General features: G+C 38.4%; 3 protein-coding genes across 7 annotated transcripts; 2 read left to right on the forward strand and 1 right to left on the reverse strand.

The window, feature by feature from the left end:
* Positions 1–328: 328 nt before the first annotated feature.
* LOC136424988 (transmembrane protein 218-like) lies at positions 329–3,157 on the reverse strand. 4 transcript variants are annotated; one of them, XM_066413668.1, is made up of 4 exons: positions 3,095–3,157; positions 2,200–2,415; positions 1,649–1,757; positions 329–1,026 (listed from the first exon to the last, which is right to left on the reverse strand). In XM_066413668.1, exons 2-4 carry the CDS (start codon positions 2,305–2,307, stop codon positions 899–901), a joined length of 345 nt encoding a protein of 114 aa, XP_066269765.1. In that variant the 5' UTR covers positions 2,308–2,415; positions 3,095–3,157; the 3' UTR covers positions 329–898. The 4 variants fall into 4 exon arrangements, with proteins under 4 accessions (XP_066269765.1, XP_066269762.1, XP_066269763.1 ...); XM_066413665.1 differs by having other exon boundaries at positions 3,081–3,142; XM_066413666.1 differs by having other exon boundaries at positions 3,057–3,127.
* Positions 3,158–3,331: 174 nt separating this feature from the next.
* Positions 3,332–12,162, forward strand: LOC136424987 (protein limb expression 1 homolog). The gene is made up of 6 exons (XM_066413664.1): positions 3,332–3,747; positions 7,328–7,491; positions 7,973–8,113; positions 9,336–9,434; positions 9,815–9,892; positions 10,253–12,162. Exons 1-6 carry the CDS (start codon positions 3,501–3,503, stop codon positions 10,493–10,495), a joined length of 972 nt encoding a protein of 323 aa, XP_066269761.1. The 5' UTR covers positions 3,332–3,500; the 3' UTR covers positions 10,496–12,162.
* A 297-nt stretch (positions 12,163–12,459) lies between these two features.
* On the forward strand, positions 12,460–23,066 carry LOC136424952 (ras-related protein Rab-11B). 2 transcript variants are annotated; one of them, XM_066413607.1, is made up of 5 exons: positions 12,460–12,766; positions 16,492–16,687; positions 17,247–17,440; positions 18,313–18,393; positions 19,026–20,523. In XM_066413607.1, exons 1-5 carry the CDS (start codon positions 12,727–12,729, stop codon positions 19,139–19,141), a joined length of 627 nt encoding a protein of 208 aa, XP_066269704.1. In that variant the 5' UTR covers positions 12,460–12,726; the 3' UTR covers positions 19,142–20,523. The 2 variants fall into 2 exon arrangements, with proteins under 2 accessions (XP_066269704.1, XP_066269703.1); XM_066413606.1 differs by lacking the exon at positions 19,026–20,523 and adding an exon at positions 20,918–23,066 and having other exon boundaries at positions 12,462–12,766.
* Positions 23,067–24,511: the final 1,445 nt, after the last annotated feature.

Below are 24,511 nucleotides of genomic sequence, written 5' to 3' on the forward strand. Positions count from 1 at the left end.
GTGGGGATGCAGGTGTACTAAGAGTTGTGCACAGTGCTTTATAATCTTGTCACATGCTACAGTGCAGCCATTGATACTGTATAAACTATTATGACTATAGAACATTTTACCTTACATTCTCGTATCAAAACTACTCAACTTTTCACTATAATTGAACGATTCTAGATGTCTTCTCAAAAAGGGTACAAGTTTTTTAGATGCAATGCTAGCTTTATGAAAATGCACTAGTCCAAAAAAGCAATAAGGCTATTTTAAAACTTCTATATTTTGAACATAAAGTACTAACTGTTCTTATCTCATACACAGACCACATGGTGCAAATTAAGAGTATGTACACATACTTGTGTATTTTGAAAAACAACAACATGGTCAACAGTGATGCACATCATACAACACAGAAATACTTTTATATACAAGATCTATATCAAAATATCAACAACGACTTTTGCTACATCTGCAATTAATTATAATATACATCTTCAAAAGTTTTATCACGCAGGTTCCAATAAACATTTAAAACATATCACATTGTACATGAAAACATTCTCGCATCTACAGTATCTGAGCTGCTCTTTGACCTATGACATCACGTGATTGCTCACATTAACTGATATGACTCATCATACCGAAAAAGTGAGGGCTATTTGAAATGGTTGTCACTGAACAATTCCTACCACTGTTGTCATTAAGTATCATTCATTATCAACTTTTAGCACTCTGAAGTAGCCATTTGCTATCCCCTTCTCTATTGGTTACAGAGTTAGGCAGCAGGGAGAAGGTTAAAACCCTCTCAGCAGTAAATTTGAGGATAATGCATTTCTGTGAAAAGTTTGGACGTGTTAACTTCAAACCTCGGGAATTAAAACACATACGGAACAATTAAGTGCTTTTAGTGCTGTTATCTAGTCCTGATGGGCTTGGCATAGATAGGCTCCACGTAATCAAACACGACGAGAAACGCCAAGGACAGGAGGGTGAAGATGACCATGAAAGAAAGCAGCACTGTTCTTGGAATCACCATGTCATCTTTAAGTGCAAAAAAAATATCATGTTAAAGTGTTCAGAATTTTCTTCTCATTACACTCACTTGCTATTTGCTTTATGATCCATTGTTTGCAATGCTAACCAAGACGCAAGCTAACTTTTATCACAGCTTCAAATAGCTACATATAATCCTTATAAATGAAGCAGCATAATACATAACAATGCAGTGATGTGATACCAAAACCTTTGTATTTGTAATGATTAAAAATGTGATGGTGCACATAACTTATCATGCAGACAGGCTACCACCAAACCTCACCTAAGCTGGTTATCACTCATTAAAGAAATGTACCACTATTACTAGTACAGGCCAAAGAACCCTAAACCCAGGGCTGTCTCCAGCTTTGAATTTTTTTCAGTCCCACTTATTGTGTGGGAGCTAATCTAATTTCTTGTTCATTTTCATTGTTAAATCTGTCATTTTCAACTTACGGAAATACATTTTCATCAATTTCACATCATGAAGTTCAGATTTTTTCATGAATTGGGTAAACTTTTTGTCTGTCCCAACAAGCAAATTTCCGTCCCGGAATGAGGGGACGGGTCCTGGAGACAGTCCTGATGCTGGCCCATGAGAGTCTGGGGACCAGGTTATAAACCTTACCTGTTATGACAGTTACTTGTTGGTCTGCTGCACTCTCAGGCTGTCGCGGCAGGACGATCAGAATTACTGATGTAATCACAGCAAGCGCAACAATACCAACAGCCGCATTCTGATAGGGACAAGAAGAATGCATGGTTACAATAATATATACAAATACTTCTGCTCAATTCTAACAAGCAAATAGAAATCTCTGAAACACTAAATGACAATAGCTATAAATCACAAGTTTCGATTGCAATGTAAAACAAACCAAAAATCATGAAAATCAATCAGACTGAATGACTTCATTTATCTCCTTTCAAAGTTTCCAACAAAAACATTCCTGCAGTTCCAAAAAGAATCTGGTGGGGGGGGGGGGGGTAGCAAAACCAATAGCACATATTTCAAAGTCATAAGCTACCAAAATTTTATTAAACAATGATGGCCCACCTCTGTGTGAACTGAAAAGCGGCGAAGATGATCATGATGATGAAAATTTAATTGGTGTGGCCTAATCTAATATTTATATTAATGGATGTATGGTGAAAATAGTTTGAATGACAAAAATCTACCTTAAGAGCTCCTCCAGCCTTTGTAAAGGCGACGCACAGGAACAAAGCCAGCACAATGATGACAGCAAGCAGGAAGAGACCAGTCCCAACACCCAGAACCCGTGCCATCGTTACCGGTACACAATCCCAGGTGTAGTCTACACTTCTTCCGAATCAGTTGGTACTAGTAGTCGTGCACAGAGTGGTCACTTGTCTTATACGCAATAGTTCATTTCTCTGCATGTAAGAAAATGCTGTATGTTAGCAAATAAATGAATTATTGTGAATTACACATGGCAATAACGATGCGTCGCTGCTATTTGTAGGGATGCACATGTAGTTATACACGTAGCGTGAATTTGGTGTAAAGCATTGTTGTGATCCCCTACGCCAGCCGTAGCAATGACCGTTCTGCTACGACCTGGACATGCAATATGACAACATAGTTCAACAGTGAACATCAAATTCTAGTCCCTTGATGTTCATGAATTATAGTATACCAGCTCTCTCCAACCTAAGCTCAGTCTCACCAAGGAGGCTTGGTCTGACACAGAATTATATCAAATGCAGTATAAAAAATGATTGAAAAACAGGAGTATTGAACAAATAAAAATCAGTGTTTATAACTTAAGTATACTTAAGGATATTCTACTGCGATTGTCCATAACTTGACTTATACCTATGTTTGTGATAATGAAATATGAACTGAATTTCCCGCCATCTCCTCAGACAACAACAATCTTCCAAACAAAATCTATTCGCAAACAGTGAACCATGCTTCACATTACACCCCTGGAACAAGTCACTGCAATGATCACGACGATCAGAGGTGTTTCTTTTTGTAAAAATCCAAATTTAAACTGTGCCCCCCTCCCCACCTCACGGTGTGTTTCTGTTTTCACCTCAGGCATCTCACCTGCCACCATTCCCGACTCCTCACCGCTGGCCGATTCACTCCGCAGCAAAAACATAACACCCTAAAAACAACTTTTCTCCACAAAACGGTCAGTTTTTCCTTATATAAATTCATATTTGATATTTTTAACTGCAATGACATAATTTTAGTTGAAAAAATATGTCATAAATGTTGATTATTCTATGTTTTGTACGACTAAGCGGATGGGTACAAAGTTGGCCTCTGACCTCTCAGCCGGGATTGTCAACTTTTCTGCGTTCTCGGGTTACATGTTTGGTCTGGGGATTCGGGGCCGGAAGAAGTCGGCGGCTTTTCTTCTTCAAAATCACCAAATTCTGGTGATTTGAAGACACTTTGTCGTACAGAATATCTAGAAGAGGTTCTAAGGGAGTTGTAGAAGTCGTGTATGGCGTATCAGGGCAAGGGAATGCCTGGGCACGTCCACAACTACCGTCCCGCGCAGGGACCGAGCATCGGGCAGCCCCCCACTCAAGTGCCGAGGACTGTGCCAGGAGCTCCGCCTAGAACCGTACCAGGACAACAACCGCGTTCTCACCCTACCCAAGCAGATGTCCGTACGAAATCTGTACTAAAAGAAGCTGTCGACGCGGTGGTTAACAGTTTTGCTAAACACACACACGGCTATGGAAGAGGTAAGGTGTTTTTTTTGTGTGTGGTAAGTTTGGGGAGGGGGGCAGGTAACTACACAAAACAACAGTTGTTTTTTGCACGAACACGCTATCCTGTTTCACAACGGATCGTCATGTTTGTTCTTCTGTCCATTTGGTAAGGATTATCACAAACACTCCACTTCTAGTGGAAACTTTCAAGGAGTTTTCCTGCACGAAAAGGGGTATTGTTTTACAAATAATCCATCTAAGTTCTGAGACTTATTTACACAAATGTCTCTGTAGTGTAGCAAGAAAATTGGTCAAGAAAATTAGGTTTCAACATTTTAGATGCCCTTTTTCAAATACTAAAACATAGTGCACTACAAAATAATTTAAAGGGAAAATATTCACATGCCTTACAGCTATGCTTTATTCATTCCCAGATTTACATATCTAAAGGTATTTTTCTTCCCCCTCATTGAGTTGAGTGTGGCAGCTTTGATTCATCTGCATACCAGAGGCCACTCTGTTATTACCAATGGTTTCTATTGTTTGTCTGTTGTCTGCTATTCCTGTCAATCAAGGTCATAAAGGTGAATCGTTCTGGGTAATTAAGATGAGTAACTCAGTGTCCAGAATGACCTGTTGTTTTATTTATAAGGTATTTAACAATCCCAATTACATTGCTACATGCAGTGATACACATATTCCTTATTTTTTGAGGAGCAAGCGAATTTCACATTTTTACTAAAATATTCGAGTGTTAGAACAAAGATTTTCTACTTTTTAACATCATTTTTAAGGTAGATACTCCGCTTTTTATAAAAAAAAACTATACATAGTGTTAGCTGTTTACCAGCAAAATTACTGTGACTGGTGGTATTGTAGTCACTAATTCTTTGAAACTGAATTTTTCGCATATAGGAACCTTCAAACTTTCATTGTTCAAAGGAAAGGAAGCGACAAGCATCCTCTTAGCTCTAGGGGGCTGAAACTGTATCCAATCCTTGATGTTTTGTATGATTGTCTGTGTTCAGTCATGTAGAGAGATCTCCATCTTGTTTTGGTTGTGTATAGAAATAGAATTTAGATAATTTGCAGCAACCTTGTTACTCATGAAATAAAGATAGGTGGTCAGACCTACGAAGACATGTTCAGCTTGTGCTTAAGACATTTTTGCCTGCACAAATTGGTCTTCCATTTTGTTTTGTGGTCCATCTTTGTCATTAAAATGTGGATTGGCTTTCATTAGGCTGAAAGGACTGGTAAAAAAATGATGTTTCAAGAATCAGAGAATCTTAAACGTTGCTTTTTAAAGTAACAGTAAGACATCAGGGGAAGCTGTTTTTAGGAAGTAAGGGGCCGGGGCATTAAAATTAATGAGAAGTGACTAAAAGCAGACAGCAGGTATGCCCTAATCAGACGGAAGCCCTTTCAGCATGCCTGATTAGTGTACACCCATGGGTATCTGTGTCTTTCTTCAAGGCTTAGATGGTCTGTTCAATGTTATATTATGTAAGCAAAAAGCATTTTGATGTACCAGAACTATATGAATTATGTATTGGTGAATATCTGTTGCTGAATATCTGTTGCCAACTTGGCAAGACTTGGCTGCCCAGGTTGTGGTGCAATTATAAGTGAACAAAAAAATGCAACAAGCAGTGATGGCGGACAGCAGCACATTGTAGCCTATAATTAAGGACTACTTTAACTTGTTTTCTCATGAATCATTGTTACGTGGACAGGTAATGGTCCAGGTGCACACTGTAAATAAGGCGAATCCTCATTGTTAGCCCTGCCTTTGCTAATCTCTTTCCACATCTTTGCAAGCACATGTACAGTACGTGTATCTGGGGCCCCTAATTCGGCCGGCTGTATGCACAACATGAGTGCCCCTTTCATGCCATTGTGAACCTCTGTGACAGCTGGAAAGAGAGTGTTTATTTTTGTGTAAATTTTTGGAAGGTGAAACAGTCCCCTCAAGTCTCAAGTTTCTTCATCTTCCTTCATAACAAAGATTTGTTTACTGAAAGGTTTATGCATGCTCTACAAGGATGAGCAACTCAATTATTCCAGACTATTTGAGTCTGTCAACCTGAGTCTTTCCAGGTGTATGGACAGAATGTAAGGTAAAAGTCCTGGGCTCCACAATTATTGTCAGTAATAAGATTTAGAAAAAAGGTTTACTTTGAATAGGACACTTGAATTTGAATAAAGAAGTTACAAGAAGATTTACCTGTATACAAAAATGGTGAAAATCTATTCATAACTTCATGATTTAGATTGTCTCTAAAAGTCTAAACAAACTCAAAACAATCCTAAGCATTACTGCCCTCTCGGAGTTGATTACTGTAGTCATTACTGCCAGACTCCTGTTAGGAATTCCTCCTGTTTCTGTCACTGTGAGAGAGGTAACAGCTGTTGGGACTTTGTGCCCTAAGAAGTCAGAAATGCCACATTCTTGCACGCAGCAGTTCAATGTAAAGCTTCAAGTGTCAACTTCAAAAGAGAATGTAAATATGAACAAGTAGATTTATTGCTCTTATAAAAACAATACCCCAACATGGTTAAATACTTTGTTTATAGAAGAATAACCCTGTGCTACAGTACAGCCCACGAAATACGCATCAAGTTTCGCGAAACATGCCGCAGTCTTTCGCGAAACGTGCCGCCGTCTTTCGCGAAACATGCCGCCGTCTTTCGCGAAACGTGCCGCAGTCTTTCGCGAAAGGTGACACAGTCTTTCGCGAAACGTGCCACAGTCTTTCGCGAAACGGGCCGCAGTCTTTCGCGAAACGCCCAGAAATCATTTGCAGGCCCTTTCGCAGATTCTGCGAAACTCCGGGAGCCTTCCGCATAGAATTTCGCGAAAGCTTGCGATACTTTCGCAGAAACCCCTTGCGAAAGACCGGGTTACTTGCTTCTTAGTCTAAAGCTTGCTGTCTCAGAAGGAACATTTATTTTCTGTAGATACACAGTGTCCATGTTTAAAAAGGAACTCTTGATAAACAATGTGACTCTTTTACGTCAATGAACGTTAGACATCCAGGTAATGATACAAAAAGTTCTCAAACAACTGGATAAGATTTATAAATGGTCAGACGTGCTGTGACTCTTTTGTTTAAATGCCTGTAGAAGTTACGCACGATATACAAATGTAATTTTGTTAAACTTATTGGGCTGACTCAATTTTTATTATGACTTTAATATGTTGGGCATCATATATTCATCATTATCAAATTGAAGCATCAGATCTTGAAAAACAGGGTGAGACCAAGTAGATGCGATGTGTTAGCATTTGCTAATCTACATGTATGACATGCTTTCCTATACAGTATACTGTACATTGTATTCACATACTGATACAGGATGTTACTGTTACACCTATATTATAATAAACATGTCTGTGAAAACCATGTGTAAAACCTATCTGCCCTTAACCCCCTCCCTGCTGCCTACCTCCATACCCAATACAAATTTGGTGCCAAACAGCTACTTTAGCAGGCTGATTGTTAAAGGAGAATACACAAACTATAGATATAGAGCATAGATGAAATTATCTATCTTGAAAGTGTTTTGTATATGTTCTGAAATTTACCATGTTTTGTCTGATTTCTCCCAGTGAATGTAGTGGAAGCTCTTCAGGAGTTCTGGCAGATGAAGTCGTCACGAGGAGCAGACTTTAAGAACGGCGCTCTGGTTGTTTACGAGTCGCAGCCTTCCGCCAGCCCACCATACGTCTGCTATGTCACACTGCCTGGAGGGAGCTGCTTCGGAAGTTTTCAGGTAAACAAATGGATATCTTTGTGAAATGGAATAATTGAATGTTCAGCTGCAGTATTACTGTCAGTTTATTGTCTTTGTTACCTTTGCCAACAAGGTTATGTTTTCAGTTGTTTGTGTGTGTGTGTGTGTGTGTGTTCGTTTGTTTGTGAACAGCATAACTTGGGAAGTTGCGGATGGATATTTCTGATACATGTACTTTATTTGGTATGTTCGAAGGGGTTGGCAAAAGGAAGAAACCGTTAGATTATGGGCCCCCTAGCTGGTTGTCTACAGTACTGCAGTGAAACTTCTGGTTTTGATAATTTGTTTTGTATTTTACTTTAACACAATTGTGACATTTGAGTTCTATTCTACACTTACAAGTTTGCATGTCCTTAAAGTTAATTTTTTTAGTATCCTTACTTTTTATTGTACTGTCACAAAATCTGTATTATATCAGTAACATTCAATCTTTTAATGTTTTTATTTATGTCTCCTCCAGAAATGTCCCACCAAAGCTGAAGCCAGGAGAAGTGCCGCCAAGATCGCTCTCATGAACTCCGTCTTCAACGAACACCCCTCCCGCAAAATCACCGACGAGTTTGTGGAGAAGGCCATCGGGGATGCCACAAAGTCATTCAAAGTAAGGGCTGAAAAAAGATGTACATGTATGTTTCTAAATTACACTGGGTGGTGGTATATATTGCTTTTTTATATACCAGATGATTAATTTGGAGAAAGAAAACAGTTATTTCTTCCATTTCTAGTCTATCTTGTTACAAAGAGCAGTACCAAAAGCAGGAACCATTTACTTACTTGACAGTGATGTCTTCTTAACATTATACAAGTTGCTTCCCCTTTGAAAGTTTGAGCGATTATCTGCACAGAATACAAACATAGAAGAAGATTTTGTTAAGTACAACCCTAAAGTCAACTGCAGTTCAATACTTAATTTTTACCAGACGGAGTGTTTAACTGTGGAAACAATGTTTTTGGTAGATGCGTGCTACAATTAACTTGGGAATTGCTGGCTACAGACTGGAGCTTGCAGGCAATTTGCATAAAAGCAGTCTGGCACGATTCACTAAATTTGCCATGAAGGTCACCTAGAAATCTTTTGTGTGAAAGCTTTCTGCTTGAAAGCGAGTTTACCGTTAAGGCTTATTTGGCAGGACTTATGGAAATGTCAAGTGTGAAATTTGATCATTGTTTGACTGCATGCACAATCCATCATTTGTTGTCAGAATAAGGTTCATGGAGGAAAGGTTTCTGCTTGTTGGCTGATGATGTGTCAAATGTGTTCTTTACCTCCATGAAAGATGGAGGTATTATTTTGGGTATGTCTGTATGTATGTGTGCCTGTCTGTCTGTGTGTTTGTGTATCCAGGTGTTTTTGTGGTCAGAATAACTTAGGAACCTATGGATGGATTATTATGATATTTGGCATGTGGGTAAGTCTTTGGAAGACGAAGGTCAAGATTGATTATGGACCTCCTTGCAGCTGACCTTGGTACTGCAGCTGAATTTTTTTGTTGTATGTTTTTATCCTGGACATGGTTTGGGGTTTTTTGTTGCCATATAGCTTCTAATGTCAGGAAGAAGTGGTATAGGTTTGGGCCCCCTAGTTAGTATATCATGTAAACCATAGTTTATAAAAAGTGTTACTAAATCCTGGTTGTTAGTCATTTTGAAACACACTGGGCATCTTTAAAAAGCAATATTTTAGACTATTGAAGGAGTGACACAAATGAGGATGTTAAAATTACCATGGGGGGAATCATGTTGGACCTGATTACATTTCTCTCTTGAATGTCAAATAGCTGTGTATCCAGTGAGTGAATTTCTGTATCTATGTTTTCCCACAGCAGGGCGCTCCTGGTGAGATTGACAACCCAAACACTGGTATTGGTGCCTTCAGGTTCATGTTAGAGTCCAACAAGAGCAAGAGTATGTTGGAGTTCCAGGTAAGAGAACTTTTATCTAAAGTAGTCATGCTCAAGTAGTTGTGCTTTCTTTCTATTTTACTACCTGACATTATCTCATACTTGGTCCCCTGGTCTGTGTGTGAAATAATGCACTGTAGTTGTATACATTTACTTGTAGTAAGCTTTTTAAATGGTGTTATTATTAATATACCTTTTCAGTTAATTCATTTGTATTACCTTTTAGCACTGTACAAATGTACTTTAATAATCATAAGAAACCAGTAGTCAACCTACCTTGCATCTAACAATTCAGTACATCGTACTGTACATGTATTGGGATTTGAACTTGCGTGAAGATGTTAAGTATTACTTCTCTTGTCCATGGTGTTGATGCCACACATTGTGCTTTGTTACTGCAGGAGTTGATGACAGTTTTCCAACTGCTGCACTGGAACGGCAGTCTGAAGGCCATGAGAGAGAGGTCGTGCACACGACAGGTCAGAAAACAATCCATATCCATCTTATAGTTACTGACAAAGCAGCACTTACTTAGTTCACATTTAAAGTAATCATCTGCAAGGAAATGCTTGATGTTTTCTATCCATAAATGTATGTTTCCCTTTGCCCTATAGTTGTATCATAAATCTTGAAACTTTCGTTGGGGTGTTATTTTTGCAGTTTTGGTAATGATCTCTTCACTGCATATTTATGAATGATAACACAGATACGTCTCTCATATATGAATGCAGTACTACAGAATTTCAAAACTCTTCGAAAGCCTCCTTTTTTTCTCCTATAAATTTGTAATGTTTGGAAATACAGAAGACACTAACTGCAGTTTGTCCCATGACCAACAGGAGGTGCTTGCGCACTACTCCAACCGCACCCTTGACGACGACATGAGGAGTCAGATGGCGCTGGACTGGATTTCCCGCGAGCAGGAGACGCCCAGCGTCATCTCCCGGGAACTCGCCATGGCTGAGCAGGAACTGGAGAGTTGCCGTGCAGCGGGAAGGGAACTTCGCTTCCCGAAGGAGAAGAAAGACATCCTTATGTTGGCTTGTAGTCAGCTGGAGCCTATGACTGCGTCTATGTGTTAGGCTAATTCAAGTCTATTCACTCTTTTTGTTTTATACTTCTCTATAGTACTGTAAATTGTGAAACTTTCACGGTGGTTTTATTTTAGCAGTGACCTCTCCACTCTCCACTCCAATTCATAACACTTTGTTGATTGACAAGCATAAAAGCTCATCGCTGTGTTACATGTATTGTATACATACACTTGGTCACTGTAACAAAACATGATTCAAATTGAACATTTGGTTCCAACACAAGAAAAATCTGTATCTATCTAGGTGTCGGAATGAAAGTTCTGACTTAATTCAAGATATGTCAAAGTTTTCTACTTCTTTTAGCATTTTGTCACTTTGCTATCTTTGTACAATGGTAGAATAAGAGGAATGTGAAGAAAGGAAAATGGCTCCTAAGAAGAATGGTGTCATCTTTTCATGACAACGTAAAGTGTCTCATTTGTATGAAAAGAAGATATTTTTCATATTGTAACTGCCTATGGCTTTTGAATTGTCAAGTGGGCACAAGCAAACATATCTAGATGGTAATTGCTAACTGTATCTGTACGTTGCACTCCTTTGCTTTGCGGTCAAAACAACATGAAGTAATTGTTCCTTTTTTTTCTGTCTCTGTTTTCTCTCTATGCATATTGCGGCATTGTGTATGCTTTTATATGGAGAAACTTACTTGGCCTTATATAATAATCATAAGAATGTACATTTTGTGCTGCCTTGCTTTGTAATCTTTCTGTTGATCACTATTTTCTGATGTATATATCACTACTCAAATATATATTCTTTCATAACTTTTATGAGCACTTGTATAAAGAATGTAACATTAGATTATAGATTGATACTAGTACTATGGATAATGGCTATGTAACACATGTTTTAGCAGGTAATACGTTCCAAATAGAAACTAGCAAACAACACATATCATCACCAGTAACAGTAAAAATGCATACATAGGAGCCAAATTATTTTTGTGTTTCTATTTTAATGACTGAACAGGTATTATATGAGTGTGAATCAAAGCTACAATGCAACCTATTTTGTTGTGCTAGCTGTTTATTTTTTGGAGTACTATTTTTGCAAGATAAGGACATGCAAGCTTTTTGTATAAGAAAGAAAATTTAAGCTTTTCTGACCCAGGAAAAGTTATAGTTTATTGAAATCACCAAATGTAACAGAACAACAAAGAAATCGTGAAATTTTGAATATGTCAATGCAAACTAAAGTGTATTTTGGTAGTTTTCTACAATGTTACATAGGAATTGTACGGCTATTTTGCCTTGTCATATCGTATATAGCTTGGTGTTTTTCAGCCCTTTTAGATCACGAATTCTAAAGTCTATGTAAGAAAATTTAGGGAATATAAGAGCTTTAAAAAGAGCAGGAAGTAGATCGTGAGTATATGTTTTATCGAGAAGGTTGGGGACAACGTATGTGAAAGTATTTCCAAACGTTATTGCTGATTATTAAATTTCCTTTTTTGCTTTTAATTTTGGCACTGATAGAAATGAACATTCGGACTAAGTTAAGTTTCCAGCATTCCTTATACATGCCTATGACTTAAGTGCCAGGCCTATTCATAGTTTCAAATATCCATTTTATGGTGTAGAATGTTTTAACTGTGAAGGTAATAAATCTTACTTTCTGTGTTGATGTAAATAAAGCGGCTTTTTAGCAAAGCTAAAGATATTGACAGTTGTCTTGTTTTCTTGTTCAAAGATTGCAACTAAAGATTTAGTGTTCTCTCCCCAAAGATATTCCAAAAGTGTCTAATAACGCTAAGCAACCAATTACGCTTCTTGAATAATTAATCCACAACGCTTAACGTTGATTAAAGCGGGAAAGGCATGTAAATGCTCATTCATTATCATATGATGTATACTGATTCACTCACGGTTCAAAAGAGACTTCTAGCAGTTCGTGAAATTATTGCAGTTACATCCGGGCACTTTAAGGCCTTAATGACATCACCAACTTGCGCAGACATGACGTCAGAACCTGCGCAAGATTAGGGGGCGTAGAACCGCCATCTTGTCAGCTCTGTTTACTTCCGTTATACCAACCGTCAGCATCTGTCCGATTTCTTCGTCATCCTAAGAATCTCCGCCATTTCTTGGACCCAGGAGTAAAGGAAAAGGCATCGTCTTATTCCAACCACGATAGTTTTGGTTGGTGTCGTTTAAAGAACTGTGAACGAGGCGTTTTTTTCAGGGCGGAAGTGAGATCGCCGGTCGGCAGCTTGTTTCATCATGGGAACGAAGGACGACGAGTACGATTACCTGTTCAAAGGTGGGTGTTCAAGTAGATTATCTCTCCCGGTGGGAGGTGTATCTATTACGGCGAAGACAATCCTTTTTCATAACCGTTAAAATCGGAAATACGTTGTGTGACCAGAAAGACAGAACCCTAAACGTTACTGTCCAAGGATCGTAGGGCGTGTTGGCAGTGTTTGTTAATTATCCGGAATCAATGTTTACCTTGATATTTATCAACTAGGGGGTTTGATTTAAATGGCGATCCTCTTACTACATCAAAACATCGTTTTTCCCGCTCGATTTCCTTCAGAAAATATGAAAACGCCGTAATCTATGATCCAAGTAGCATCGGTATGCTGACATGTTCTCATAGAAGGTTTTGTTATGATTACGTACTTCACAAAATCTCGGTAAAAACGCCCAACATTTTCAGTAATATTCCTTGAAACATCCCCACAACTTAACTGTCAACCCAATTACAGTTTATTTTCCCACTTAAATGAAGAATTTCTAGCTAAAGATATGTGAAATATTTTAAAACAGCCGTGAAAACAGTGCTGCGTTGTTGGCTGTAAATTTTTGACCGTTATTTGACAGTCCCAGGGGAAAAGTAGCAGCTTATTCAGGAATATGCATAACAAATCACTCCCAGTCACACAACCTGAACAAAACCTCCTTTTTCATGCAAAAATCTCACAAACAACTGCAAATTTTACATTCTACATGCTAAAATACTGCCCTAGAACCGATTGATTAGTTTTCAATCACTGAAAGCCCCCACTGTAGAAGAGTAATAGGTTTTACTTGTAAATGCTAATAGGTAATATCGGGCTTGCGACAGTCGCAGTTGCTTTTTCCCCGCAGTGACGAAAATTGGCAACAAAACAGCCGTCAAAATCAATGTGGTCGTCGCCAAATTTTATTGCTCAGGTTGCCTCTAGTGATAAGAGATAACAAATGGTCAAAGGTCAAGTGATATGCCTTTTTCCTCAACGTGGCCTTTTAGGGTCTTAGTCACTGGTCCTACCCACACAAATAACAAAGCTATGATGTAAACACTGAATGATAGTGATGATGCTAGTGTTAGTAATCTTGCTTTGGATTTTATCCTGTGATTTTGGGGGGCGTTTTACTGTACTTTGTCCACTTCAAGCAGACTTTGCAAATATTGCATTTGTTACGCCAATAAGAACTGTTTAACAGGGCCACCTGCTATTAGAGACCGACCATCCAACACTCTAGTGTACAACATTCCTACACATGAACACATCCTTGTACACCAGTCTGAATACTACCTAACTAGAATCTTCCGTACCCCCCAAGGAAATACCAAGCAATCTTAAAATTCTTCAGAAAGTCTTATAAGACGTGTTGAAAGGGACACTCAGACTCAGAGCCATATAGTAATAGTTCTTACTTCCTCTCTAATATTTCCTCGCAAATACCACACTCAAATGAGAAAAGAGTAAACCTACCAAACAGGACACCAAAAGGAGAACATTACAGAATTTCTACTCTTCCTTGTCAGAATAATTATCTTCTAGCTTTGGGGAATACCCAGGGGACTAGTCGCAAAACAGGAAGTACATATTTGCAGTATGAAGTCATAAGTTATCAGTGCTAGTACTTTGATTCAAGTGATTTGAGATGTCTCGTTTTGAGAGAAAAACAGGAAGACGTGAAAAAACATCCTGTCAAGTCTGCACTTTTCTGTCTACTTCTGTAAAGTGATATGTTGGTGTTTTCCTTCTCTGTATATCACCGACTTCCTTCTGTTTTGTGTCTCAAAGTTCTAGGAATCTTGTTGGATTCTTCTTATGTTGAGACAGCAGGAAACTGAAACAACAAAATCTGAAGACTAATTTGTTCTAAAATAGAACAATAGTTTTGAAGTAAGAATTTGTTTAATTCTGAAGATAATACAAGTTGGGAAAGAAGTTTGTTGTTGAAAATGGCTTTGTTAAATCTACCCAATATTTTTCATATCAACATGCTGATTGGACAATGTGATATGGAATTCCTGATTCTTAAAAAATGTTACGCGCCAAAACAGACACTATAAATCATAAGGAAATTGATGGTACAGTTTCCGACCACAAATTTCAGGCTAATGGACAATAAACGAACGAGTAAAACCGCTAAGAGGAATGGAAGCCATCAGAGATCCACCCCCGCAAAGCACATGTTTTCAATCGTGATTCGTTCTGTAGGTCACGATTAACCTCTTTCCTGCTAAGGTTGCCGTTTGGCGCCAAAATTGTGTCTGTTATTGGGTATATGCAGCAGGAAGAAGGTTACTGGAAGCTTATTCATTTCCTTCTTGGTGGAAAATTAGAAATGACTTGCCTCTCTAGATGAAGATTGTTATTGGACGGCGTAATGTTAGTGGTTTTCGCTGTGATCAACCACACCCATGATGATACCTATCAGGCCGATATGTAGATACACGAACACGTAGTGCTCGTAAATGCAATAAATTAGGCGTCGTTTGGACGCAACGTAATGTCGTTTTAAAAACCAGGTCACGTCTGTAATCTAACTGTCGGAGAAAAGGGGATTATTTCCATCCACTTCAATTATACACCACACACCAACAAGTGTATAGGACAGGAGATCCAGTTTAAGTTATTAGAAATGAAATTTCGTATGATGAGGTTTTTAAATTGGACAACCGCATTCTAGACTAGAGTATTGGCATGTACAATACCTACTGAGGGTGCTTGATACCTATTGAATTATGTCTCAGTGCACCAATTGTGAAAATAGTTGGAGAGAAAGGCAAATTTTGATATTAATTTAAAGCTCATTGGTATATGGCACAAGATTGAAGTGCAGACTCTAAATCTAGTGCGCAACATTTTCCATTGTCTTATTTGTCTATATAACCCATGGGGCCTATCACGGTCTGTTATAAAATCCTCTGTTGCTTCTAGTATAAATAATGGTTAAAACCCTGGAGAATAATTTAGAAAGGGGAATAAATTGTATGTGTGGCACAAAGGGATTGGTTAATGAATTGTAAAAATACCACTCTCGGGTATTTGACTATTACTTACTTATTACAAGTAATAAAAAAAATTATGGGCTGCAAAAAATGTAGAAACTCTAAGAATGGAGTCACCCTATAGGTAACAAGTTAGCAGTTCTAAATTCTGAAATGACATCATTTCTGCATGTTGGAACTTGTAATGTAAAAACTGGTGAGTTGGAAGTTAATGACTCATACTGTCCCTCCATTGTGATAATTGAATGGCCGTTATTATCCCACCTTTTGTTTAGAAACACAGTGTTTTGAGGAGGTACTTATGATGTAAGGGCTCTATGATTTATTGTGTCAACAAACAAGACAGTTGTGTTGACATATTTGATAGAAACAGCAGTAGTATCCAAACTCTCCATTGTGCAATCATTGTATTGCATTATAATAATTTTTCAATTGTTTGCTTTGCATCATCAAAACTTGTCACTTTATAATTTTTACATTTGTTCTGATTGATCCTAAAACATCACATTTTGTGTTTTCCTTACAAATGTTCTGATTGGTACTGAAACAAGCTTTGTTTCATACACTTGTTCTGATTGGAGCTAAAACAGAACATTTTGTTTTTCCTATACTCGTTCTGATTGATACTAAAACAAAGAAAATGATGTCATGTTTTTGTTGTTACAGTTGTTCTGACTGGTGCTAAAAAGAATTGTGTGTTTTGTTACAGTTGTTCAGATTGGTGCTAAAAGATAGAATTGTGTTTTTTGTTACAGTTGTTCTGATTGGTGACTCTGGAGTCGGGAAGAGTAACCTGCTGTCACGTTTCACGCGGAATGAGTTCAACCTGGAGAGTAAGAGCACGATAGGCGTGGAGTTCGCCACGCGGAGCATCCAGGTGGACGGGAAAACGATCAAGGCGCAGATCTGGGATACCGCCGGGCAGGAGCGATACCGGGCCATCACCAGCGCGTACGTCTAAACTCTGTTTCAAAAAAATTTAAGGATTGAAACTTAATAATGGTGTTTGCAGAAAAAGATGTACTGTAAATGCAGAAATGTTTGTGGTGGTTTGTTTTCGCGGTGAAATCTTTACTGTGAAATTAAAACTACTGCAAAAAACCGTTCCATTGTGTGACTGTAGCGCTACTAAAAGTCTATTGTTTCAAACGTGAACTCAAAACCACTGTGAAAACTCCATTTTCTCCCTACTGCGAAATTAAATTCACGCGAACATTTCTGCATTTACAGTACTTCTCTTAACCTTAAGTTTAGCACACTGAAGTAGCCATTTAACACCAAATTCCCTATTGGTTAAAGAGTTAGGTAGTAGGGAGAAGGTTAATGTTTAGAATATAGTGTGACAAAAACTACTATGGTGTTGAAACTCGAAATACTAACTTCAGTTTTTTTAAAAGAGTTTACAGCAATCTTAGTTCTGTTTGGACGTATCTTTTCAGGGTGGTGGAATTATATGGTTGAACTATGTTAGTAGATTATTTAGCCGTTTTCTCTTCCCCCCCCCCCACAGTTACTACAGAGGAGCGGTGGGCGCCCTGCTAGTATATGACATCGCCAAACACCTTACGTACGAGAACGTGGAGCGCTGGTTGAAGGAGCTACGGGACCACGCCGACAACAACATCGTCATCATGCTCGTCGGAAACAAGAGCGACTTGCGGCATCTACGGGCTGTGCCCACAGACGAAGCTAAGGCCTTCGCAGGTGCGTTGGTTTTTAATGCACCTGCAAAACTACTAGAACTGCAAAATGCCTTTCTATACCAATCTCATATGCAGGGTCTTGCCAATGGCCTATACAATATACTTTGGGAAGGCTCTGCTAAACCCCGGCTGAGGTTTCCACTTTTGTGGGTGTGGTCTCTGAGTTTGAACACCTGTCAGTCAATCAGAGAATTGCCTTAATGTTATGTTTAGGTAAAGCTGATATAGACTGCTTGATACAGACATAGCTGTACTTCAAAATGAAGGACAATAGCACACCATAGTTTCCTTCACACGATTACAGTAGGACTTACATGTTTGTAATGTACAGTTAAAAAGATTTAAGCTACAAGGGGATTGCTTATCTTACTTAAAGCGAGGAACTGAGATACCAGAATTGTTCAGCTAGTCTTTGAATTGTTCTGTTCATTGAACCTACTATCTGGTGTTGGCACAATCTCTCTCTCTCTCTATCCAATTTTACGTCTTTTATTCCCCATCATATGGGGGTTGGACGTGCTAACACATGATGGGGGAGCCCCAGAACTCCTCATCAAGTGCAGGTCTTTTTGTAGCAAGAGTTTTTACGGCTGGATGCCCTTCCTAACGCCAACCCAAACCCTACTTCTGGACTTAGGACTTGGGAAATATGTGTTAGGTGCCTTTCCTCAAGGCACAACGTCTGGGTGCATGTCTGGACATGTCTGGGTACTCCACTGGGGATTGAACCTGGGTCTCATTGGTTCATAGCCGGATGCTCTGCCACTATGCCACACAGACGCCACTATATCTACTTAATCTACTTGGCAAAGAAGAACATTAAAGTATGTGAAGCAATTGGATATTGATGTTGAATATTGTTTTCCCTTCCAGAGAAGAATAGTCTATCCTTCATTGAGACTTCAGCTTTAGACTCAACCAATGTGGAGACTGCTTTCCAGAACATTCTGACAGGTGAGACATTAAATTGTTATTTCATTTTACTTGTCTTTTCTTTATGTTTTTCCAAGTGATAAGTTGTCCAGTCTAAAGAACAAGGTAAAAACGATGTAGAGGCTGAGATAGAAATCATAACCAAACAGAAGTAACAGGTAAAAGTTATGTAAAGGTTTTTTGTAGCGCTGTTGCAAGAAGAAGAGTTTCAGTCAGGGGGCTAGGCAGGGTCTGGGTGTTGAGTTGTTGTTTGTGGTGTGCCTTCTGTCCTTTTACACGGCATTCCTGTCTCTGTTGGTGTTGTGTTCCCAGTAATACAGCCTCTAGCCTTCTCGTTCCTTCGCCATTTTAACCTAAACCATTACTATTAACCAAATGCCTTTGCCTTCCACCAACGCCCCCCTCCCCACCACAATGCCTTCTCTCTACCCATAAAAGCACAAAAACGCCCCCTATTTAAAACTCCTAGTCAGCACTCAATTGTTTCGCTTTGTAGAACGTGTGACGTTTTTGTAGAGCGTAAAAACCGCCATCTTTTCCGTTGTCCGTCCCGTTCCCCTCCGCGGCTCTACTCTGTCCTGCGTTTGGTTTTGGCTCCTTTTTTTCCGGGTGGCGACTAGAAGGGCTCTCTTTTCTTTTGTTTCCCTCACTAGAGTCGTACGAGAAGGTGAAAGGCAAAGACATTTACACGCACCCTCAAGTCCCAATCACCACGGCAACCCGCCTGGACCCCACCCTAGCCCCCAAGGCAGACAAGAACTGTTGTTAAGCAAATGTTGGATAGAATGATTTTTATCATAGATTAATTTTACTGTAGGACAGAGATTAAATTTTGGGCATTCGTAGACTGTTATGGATAGTGCTAAAAGGGAAAAGTATTATTTGCCAGAAAATAGTGGGGAAAATGCAACATGACAATGTTACTGCAGGTATTGTTAGGTAAAGATTACTGTAACTTTAGAGAGTTACTGTAAGCTGTATGCTACTGTCTGCACTTGCTGATGTAAAACCTTTGGTGATACAGTGGGAGGGGTATGATGGGGGATGTCATCTCAATAGCTTGTTATCTGAACGAATATCACTGATATGATATAGTATTATGGATAAGAACGGTCAATTATTTGATGTTGGCTGGCACAGAAATTAGACAAATCATCATACCCTCTCACCGAGTCCCCCGTGGGTTTCTCATTGACAAGTGCCTTGTAAAAAGTATTCCCAATCTAAGTCCACTATCAGCATTTTTTTTTTCCTACTCAATTCAAGAAATGAAAAGAGAAATTGGATTATTCAATTTTCGAAAAAACACTTCAAGTTTTAATGGATAATTTTGGAAAGTTGTGCCAAGAAATGAAACCATGACTAGACAGAAACAAGTGATCACTGTCACCAAAATTGTAATGTAAGTATTATGTAGAGTGCCAAAGAAGACCACTTCAAGCACATATATATTTTGAAAAGAAAAGTAGCACAAGAGACAAAAGTATTATATATTTCCATATATATTCAGCAAAGTACATATCCTACTTCATATAGTTTTGCAGCCGACAATAGCAACATCGAACAGAAGTATTTAAACCAAGGTACATTCAGGAACCTCTGTATCTATACGTAACATTTCACTTAAGCTTTGTTAAGGTTGAAAGAAAGTATCATATTCATATTGTTATCTGTTATTCATACAGACAATGAAAAAGCCAAGATGTTTACAAATGATTTGGTTAATTAGATTTAATCCAGAGTTTACAAAAGCCAATCAATGTTAATTAGAAAATTAGATTTCGATATGAAATGATAAACAGTGTTACAAGTAGAGCTAGCAGTGAAATTTTGTATGCTATGGAAAAATCTTAGAAGGGTGGTTTGCCCATGCTGCTAAAGCTGATTAATAAACGTACAATTGTAAAGGACAAATATACATAGGATTTTAAACAAATTTGATCAAGATAGTGATGATACAATTGTAACAAATGTACTATTTGCTGGCTATCTTGCTAGTTTCTATATTTTAGCTGTACGGCTCTTAATTGTAAAGAAATGCATTCCAAGACAATTGTATCCATGTAGTATTTGGTTAGAGACAGGCTATATTTTATATGCATATTCTAGACATATTTTTCTGCACAGAATATATAGAAATCTATAAAGAAAGCATTATGTGTGTGTCAATTTTTAGTGGGATGTCTGTTTATAGAATTTAGTGTTAAGGGATAAAAGATTTCCTTATGTTTTTGGCTATTTGTATATAAAAGAAAATTGCAAATGAATATACTTGGAGAAGACATCTTCTTGGTAGGTCATAATTTTTTTTTTATTGTGTTTCATATCACATGATACATTGGAATTATTTCATATTTTATCAAGGTTATTTCACATAAGATTTAATCCACTGTAAGTATTGTGTCTGTTATAGAAAAATCATAATGATACAAGTTAAGGTACATTGCTGTGGAATGGATCTGTAAATTTGTTAGAAAGGAAAAGTATCAACCAAGATACAATGTTTTTCCCTGAAAAATTATGTTCTGTTGTCTTCTTCCCGTAGAAATCTACCACATTGTCTCACAAAAGCAAATTCGCGACAGCCCTGGCGACGATGAGTCCCCGAGCACGAACGTCCAGACCATCACGGTCGCGCCCACCACGGACGCGGACACCAAGAAAAAGCTGGCCTGCTGTCAGCAGTAAAGACTCAAGAACAACCAGACTTCTTAAAAACAGCATCTTAACTGTGCTGTCCTCTCTTATCTTTTACCATTAGGTCAAGCTCAGTCCTTGTGCAACTTTCCATGTTCGACACTTGTATTTATACACCAGTTTAACCTATCAGCATCAAGAGTCAGTGATAATCACCTGGTTGATATGTAATAAACCCCTGCATGGTCTTGATAGAAAGAGTCGTCAGGTACATTTTTTTGAGCTAGATCTTCTAGACTTGAAACTTAAAAACATACTGATATGTTGGAAAGAGAATTCTTATAAAACTCAAAGTAAGAATTTACAATAACAGCTTCCAATCCAGTGATGTGAATGTCTAGGACCCAAATGTGGGACTGTCTTCAGTTTACTTGCATAACTGTACATAGCACTCTGCACTTCAAATATATCCAAGTAACCAATGCAGCTCTTCGTTACAAAATGCACCCAAGACTGTTGACCAATGGAATTTTGCACTGGGACTCCTATAAGAAATACCTTGCCATTCGCTTGTAGTCTGCAATCCTAAAACAAGCATGTAGTGTAATCGCTTACGAAACAAAATGTACAAAAATAACTAGGACCACGTCTAGCCTACACTCTTTGGCGATGCATGTTTCAGTGTAAGTACGGAGGTAGAAATGGGTTTATGTTGAGAAGTGCAATATGTGTTGGCAAGGGTACCATTCAGAAAAGTTGAAACGCATGGCAAAGATAAAAAATAATTTACAGTGGAAACCTTCAGCTTAGAAATCCGTGGTCCAAGTTTGAATTGTTTTAAGGGCAAGGTATATGGGTTTAGAAACCCTGTTTAGCCGCAAGTTGTACGGACTTTGTTGAAAGAAAAAGGCTATGATTATAGGCGTGGTCTAGTGGATTCCGAATGTCTAATAATGTTAAAATATTTAGAGAAGTACTTCAAACTAAGCTTTGCTCTATCACAACTTGTAGCATTTTTACACATACATACTTATGTCTACTACTACTAAGCAAAACGTCTGTTCGGTTAAAAACGTATCGATAATTTTCTCAGTTTGATAAGTTGAAGATTCAGTTCTTTAGGTAGGCTAAGAAATTTAATCCCGACTGCATAAATTATTGTCCAATTCTCTTTCTTGTTTTTGTAAAATAAATTTCAGATTTTGTTTCTGGCTGTATACTATCGAGGCCAAGACTTGTAAAAATCTATTGTGTGTCTAATGACATTTCCAAATCCTTCACTGTGATGCACTAATATACTGATGTACGGTATTATTCACTTGTCTGTGATTTTGTGAGTGTCTGGCTTTGTCTTTTGGAATGCTGCCCCCTACTGAAATAATGTAAAACTGCAGAAGTAGGCACAGGGGACAAAAATCCAGTGGTAGTGTACAAGTAACACATGTCAGGAAGTCTAGCATCATTTGTCATAGTTAAAATTCTGCAGTTGAAAGTAATCTAACCAAATCTGCATGGTTTAATCTCTGAGATTAGTGCTAGATTATGCAGGATTAACTTTGTGGATATAATATGTTATTAATTATGTTTATGGTTAAATCTATGATAATAAATGATATGTGAGGGAGTAATGACTTTGGATGAAAGAATCCGAATGAATTCCCTGAAAGAACGGAGGGGAGGGGGGCATTCCAAAAGAGAAAGACAATCTGTGTATTATAACTGTATTTACTCACATATGCTGTGTGCTGTTCAGACAGAAGACAACAGTGAAAACGTCATGCAAAAGGACTAACAAGCAACTGTCAACCTATCAAAAGTTACTGAATGTATTGGTATGAAACATGCCAGCTCCATCAGACTGTTGGCTTGCAGTTTTGAGCAATTCCACAAGAGGGAGCCTTTGTACCGATGCAGTCTGAACTGTACACAGTGTACAAAACCTGTCTTGTCTGTGGCTTGATATGCCTGTACCTGTGCACCTCATCATCAATAGCGTTATAACGATAAAACATCAATTACACTCAATGTACTCAATAAATATAACATCGTGAGAACAATCTTGTGTCTGTGTTCTTTGAAAACTGTCTTTCTTCGGGAGATGGATCTTGATATGCAATCTCCAAGCAGATGGGAGGAAATATACTATTTTCAAACATGCAACTGTGTGACAGTGTAGTAGGACATCCAGAAAACATACGTTCTTCCAACATCTGCTTGGAGAAAGCGTCTTAGGATGTTGGTTGTTTGCTGTTTCAGGTTTATAATTATTAACTATAGAAACAAGTGTTATATCCCACAAAAGAATGGTAACATTAGCAAGCAAATAGTAGAAATACATAACGTTTACCTTCACGTGGTCTAGCCTTACCAACTACTGCTCTGTTTATTCTTACTCAACCACATTGATAGTGTTTGGGTAAGAATTACAGAGCAGTAGTTAGGCTAGACCATATGAAGGTAAACGTTATGTATTTGCCTGCGAATGTTACCTTTATAATTATAAATGGTGACCAGTCCATCCAGCTCTGTAATGCTGGTTGATACATTATGTAATCTAACAACACAGGGTGTATGTTACTTTACCAGTAACCATGGTGATAGCCGTCTCGCTCAGGTCGTTGACCTTATTCTTTTGGAACTGAAGAATAAGAGGAAGGAGGAGGAGAAAAAGAAGAAACGCAGCAAAAGGTGAACATAATTATCCCATCGGACGTGTTCCCCCATCAGTGATGCATTATCCGTCGGGGAACTGTAGATTAATCCAGCGTGGTTAATCCAGGTAGGTTTTGGAAATCAAAACTGACTTGGCGCCAAAGTTTGCAGAGGCTCACTGTGATATAATCTGTAACATGATTCACTCTTCACAATTCATCATTTTATGAGTCCAGTAAGCACTATTGATGATCTTTCTGATAAAAATGTATTTTTGAAAGCGCCACTGACTTGATCTGGATGGCGCACATTGGGTTTCGTCAGTTTTCAGAATAAGGAGAGGGAAATTATGCTAGTCTGGTACACAATTTGCTGGACAACATAACAAAGTTACCTCCCGAAAGAACAAACATAGAGGTTAGTATGCTACACCGTCTTACGAAACAAGACGACCTGACAATTCTCCAAGCAGATGTTGGGTTGAAAGATCTTGATATTTTCTGAGTGACGGCTGGGCTTACCTGACAGTCCCTTAACTTTTAAGCAGATGAACAGTTATCTAGGGAAACCTGATATGTCATAGCTATAGGTCCACATATGTTCATAACCTACTTATTACGTAAAGGAAGTGATGTGTTCATGGATATACAATGTAGGTGGCGCTTCGACCGGAGGCCAAGGTGTCACATGTGCTCTTTGCGTGACGCTTAAAAACGCCCATTTTATACCAACTCGTAGTTATAAGGTAATTGTAAATGTACGTGAAGATGTCTAGACCTGTTTGGGAAAGTGTTTACAGACTTAAAGCCTAATGTATTGTATATTTTCGCATTTTAAAACTCGGAACGAT

The sequence above is a fragment of the Branchiostoma lanceolatum genome, chromosome 19 (assembly GCF_035083965.1).
Source record: "Branchiostoma lanceolatum isolate klBraLanc5 chromosome 19, klBraLanc5.hap2, whole genome shotgun sequence".
Taxonomy (NCBI): Eukaryota; Metazoa; Chordata; class Leptocardii; order Amphioxiformes; family Branchiostomatidae; genus Branchiostoma; species Branchiostoma lanceolatum.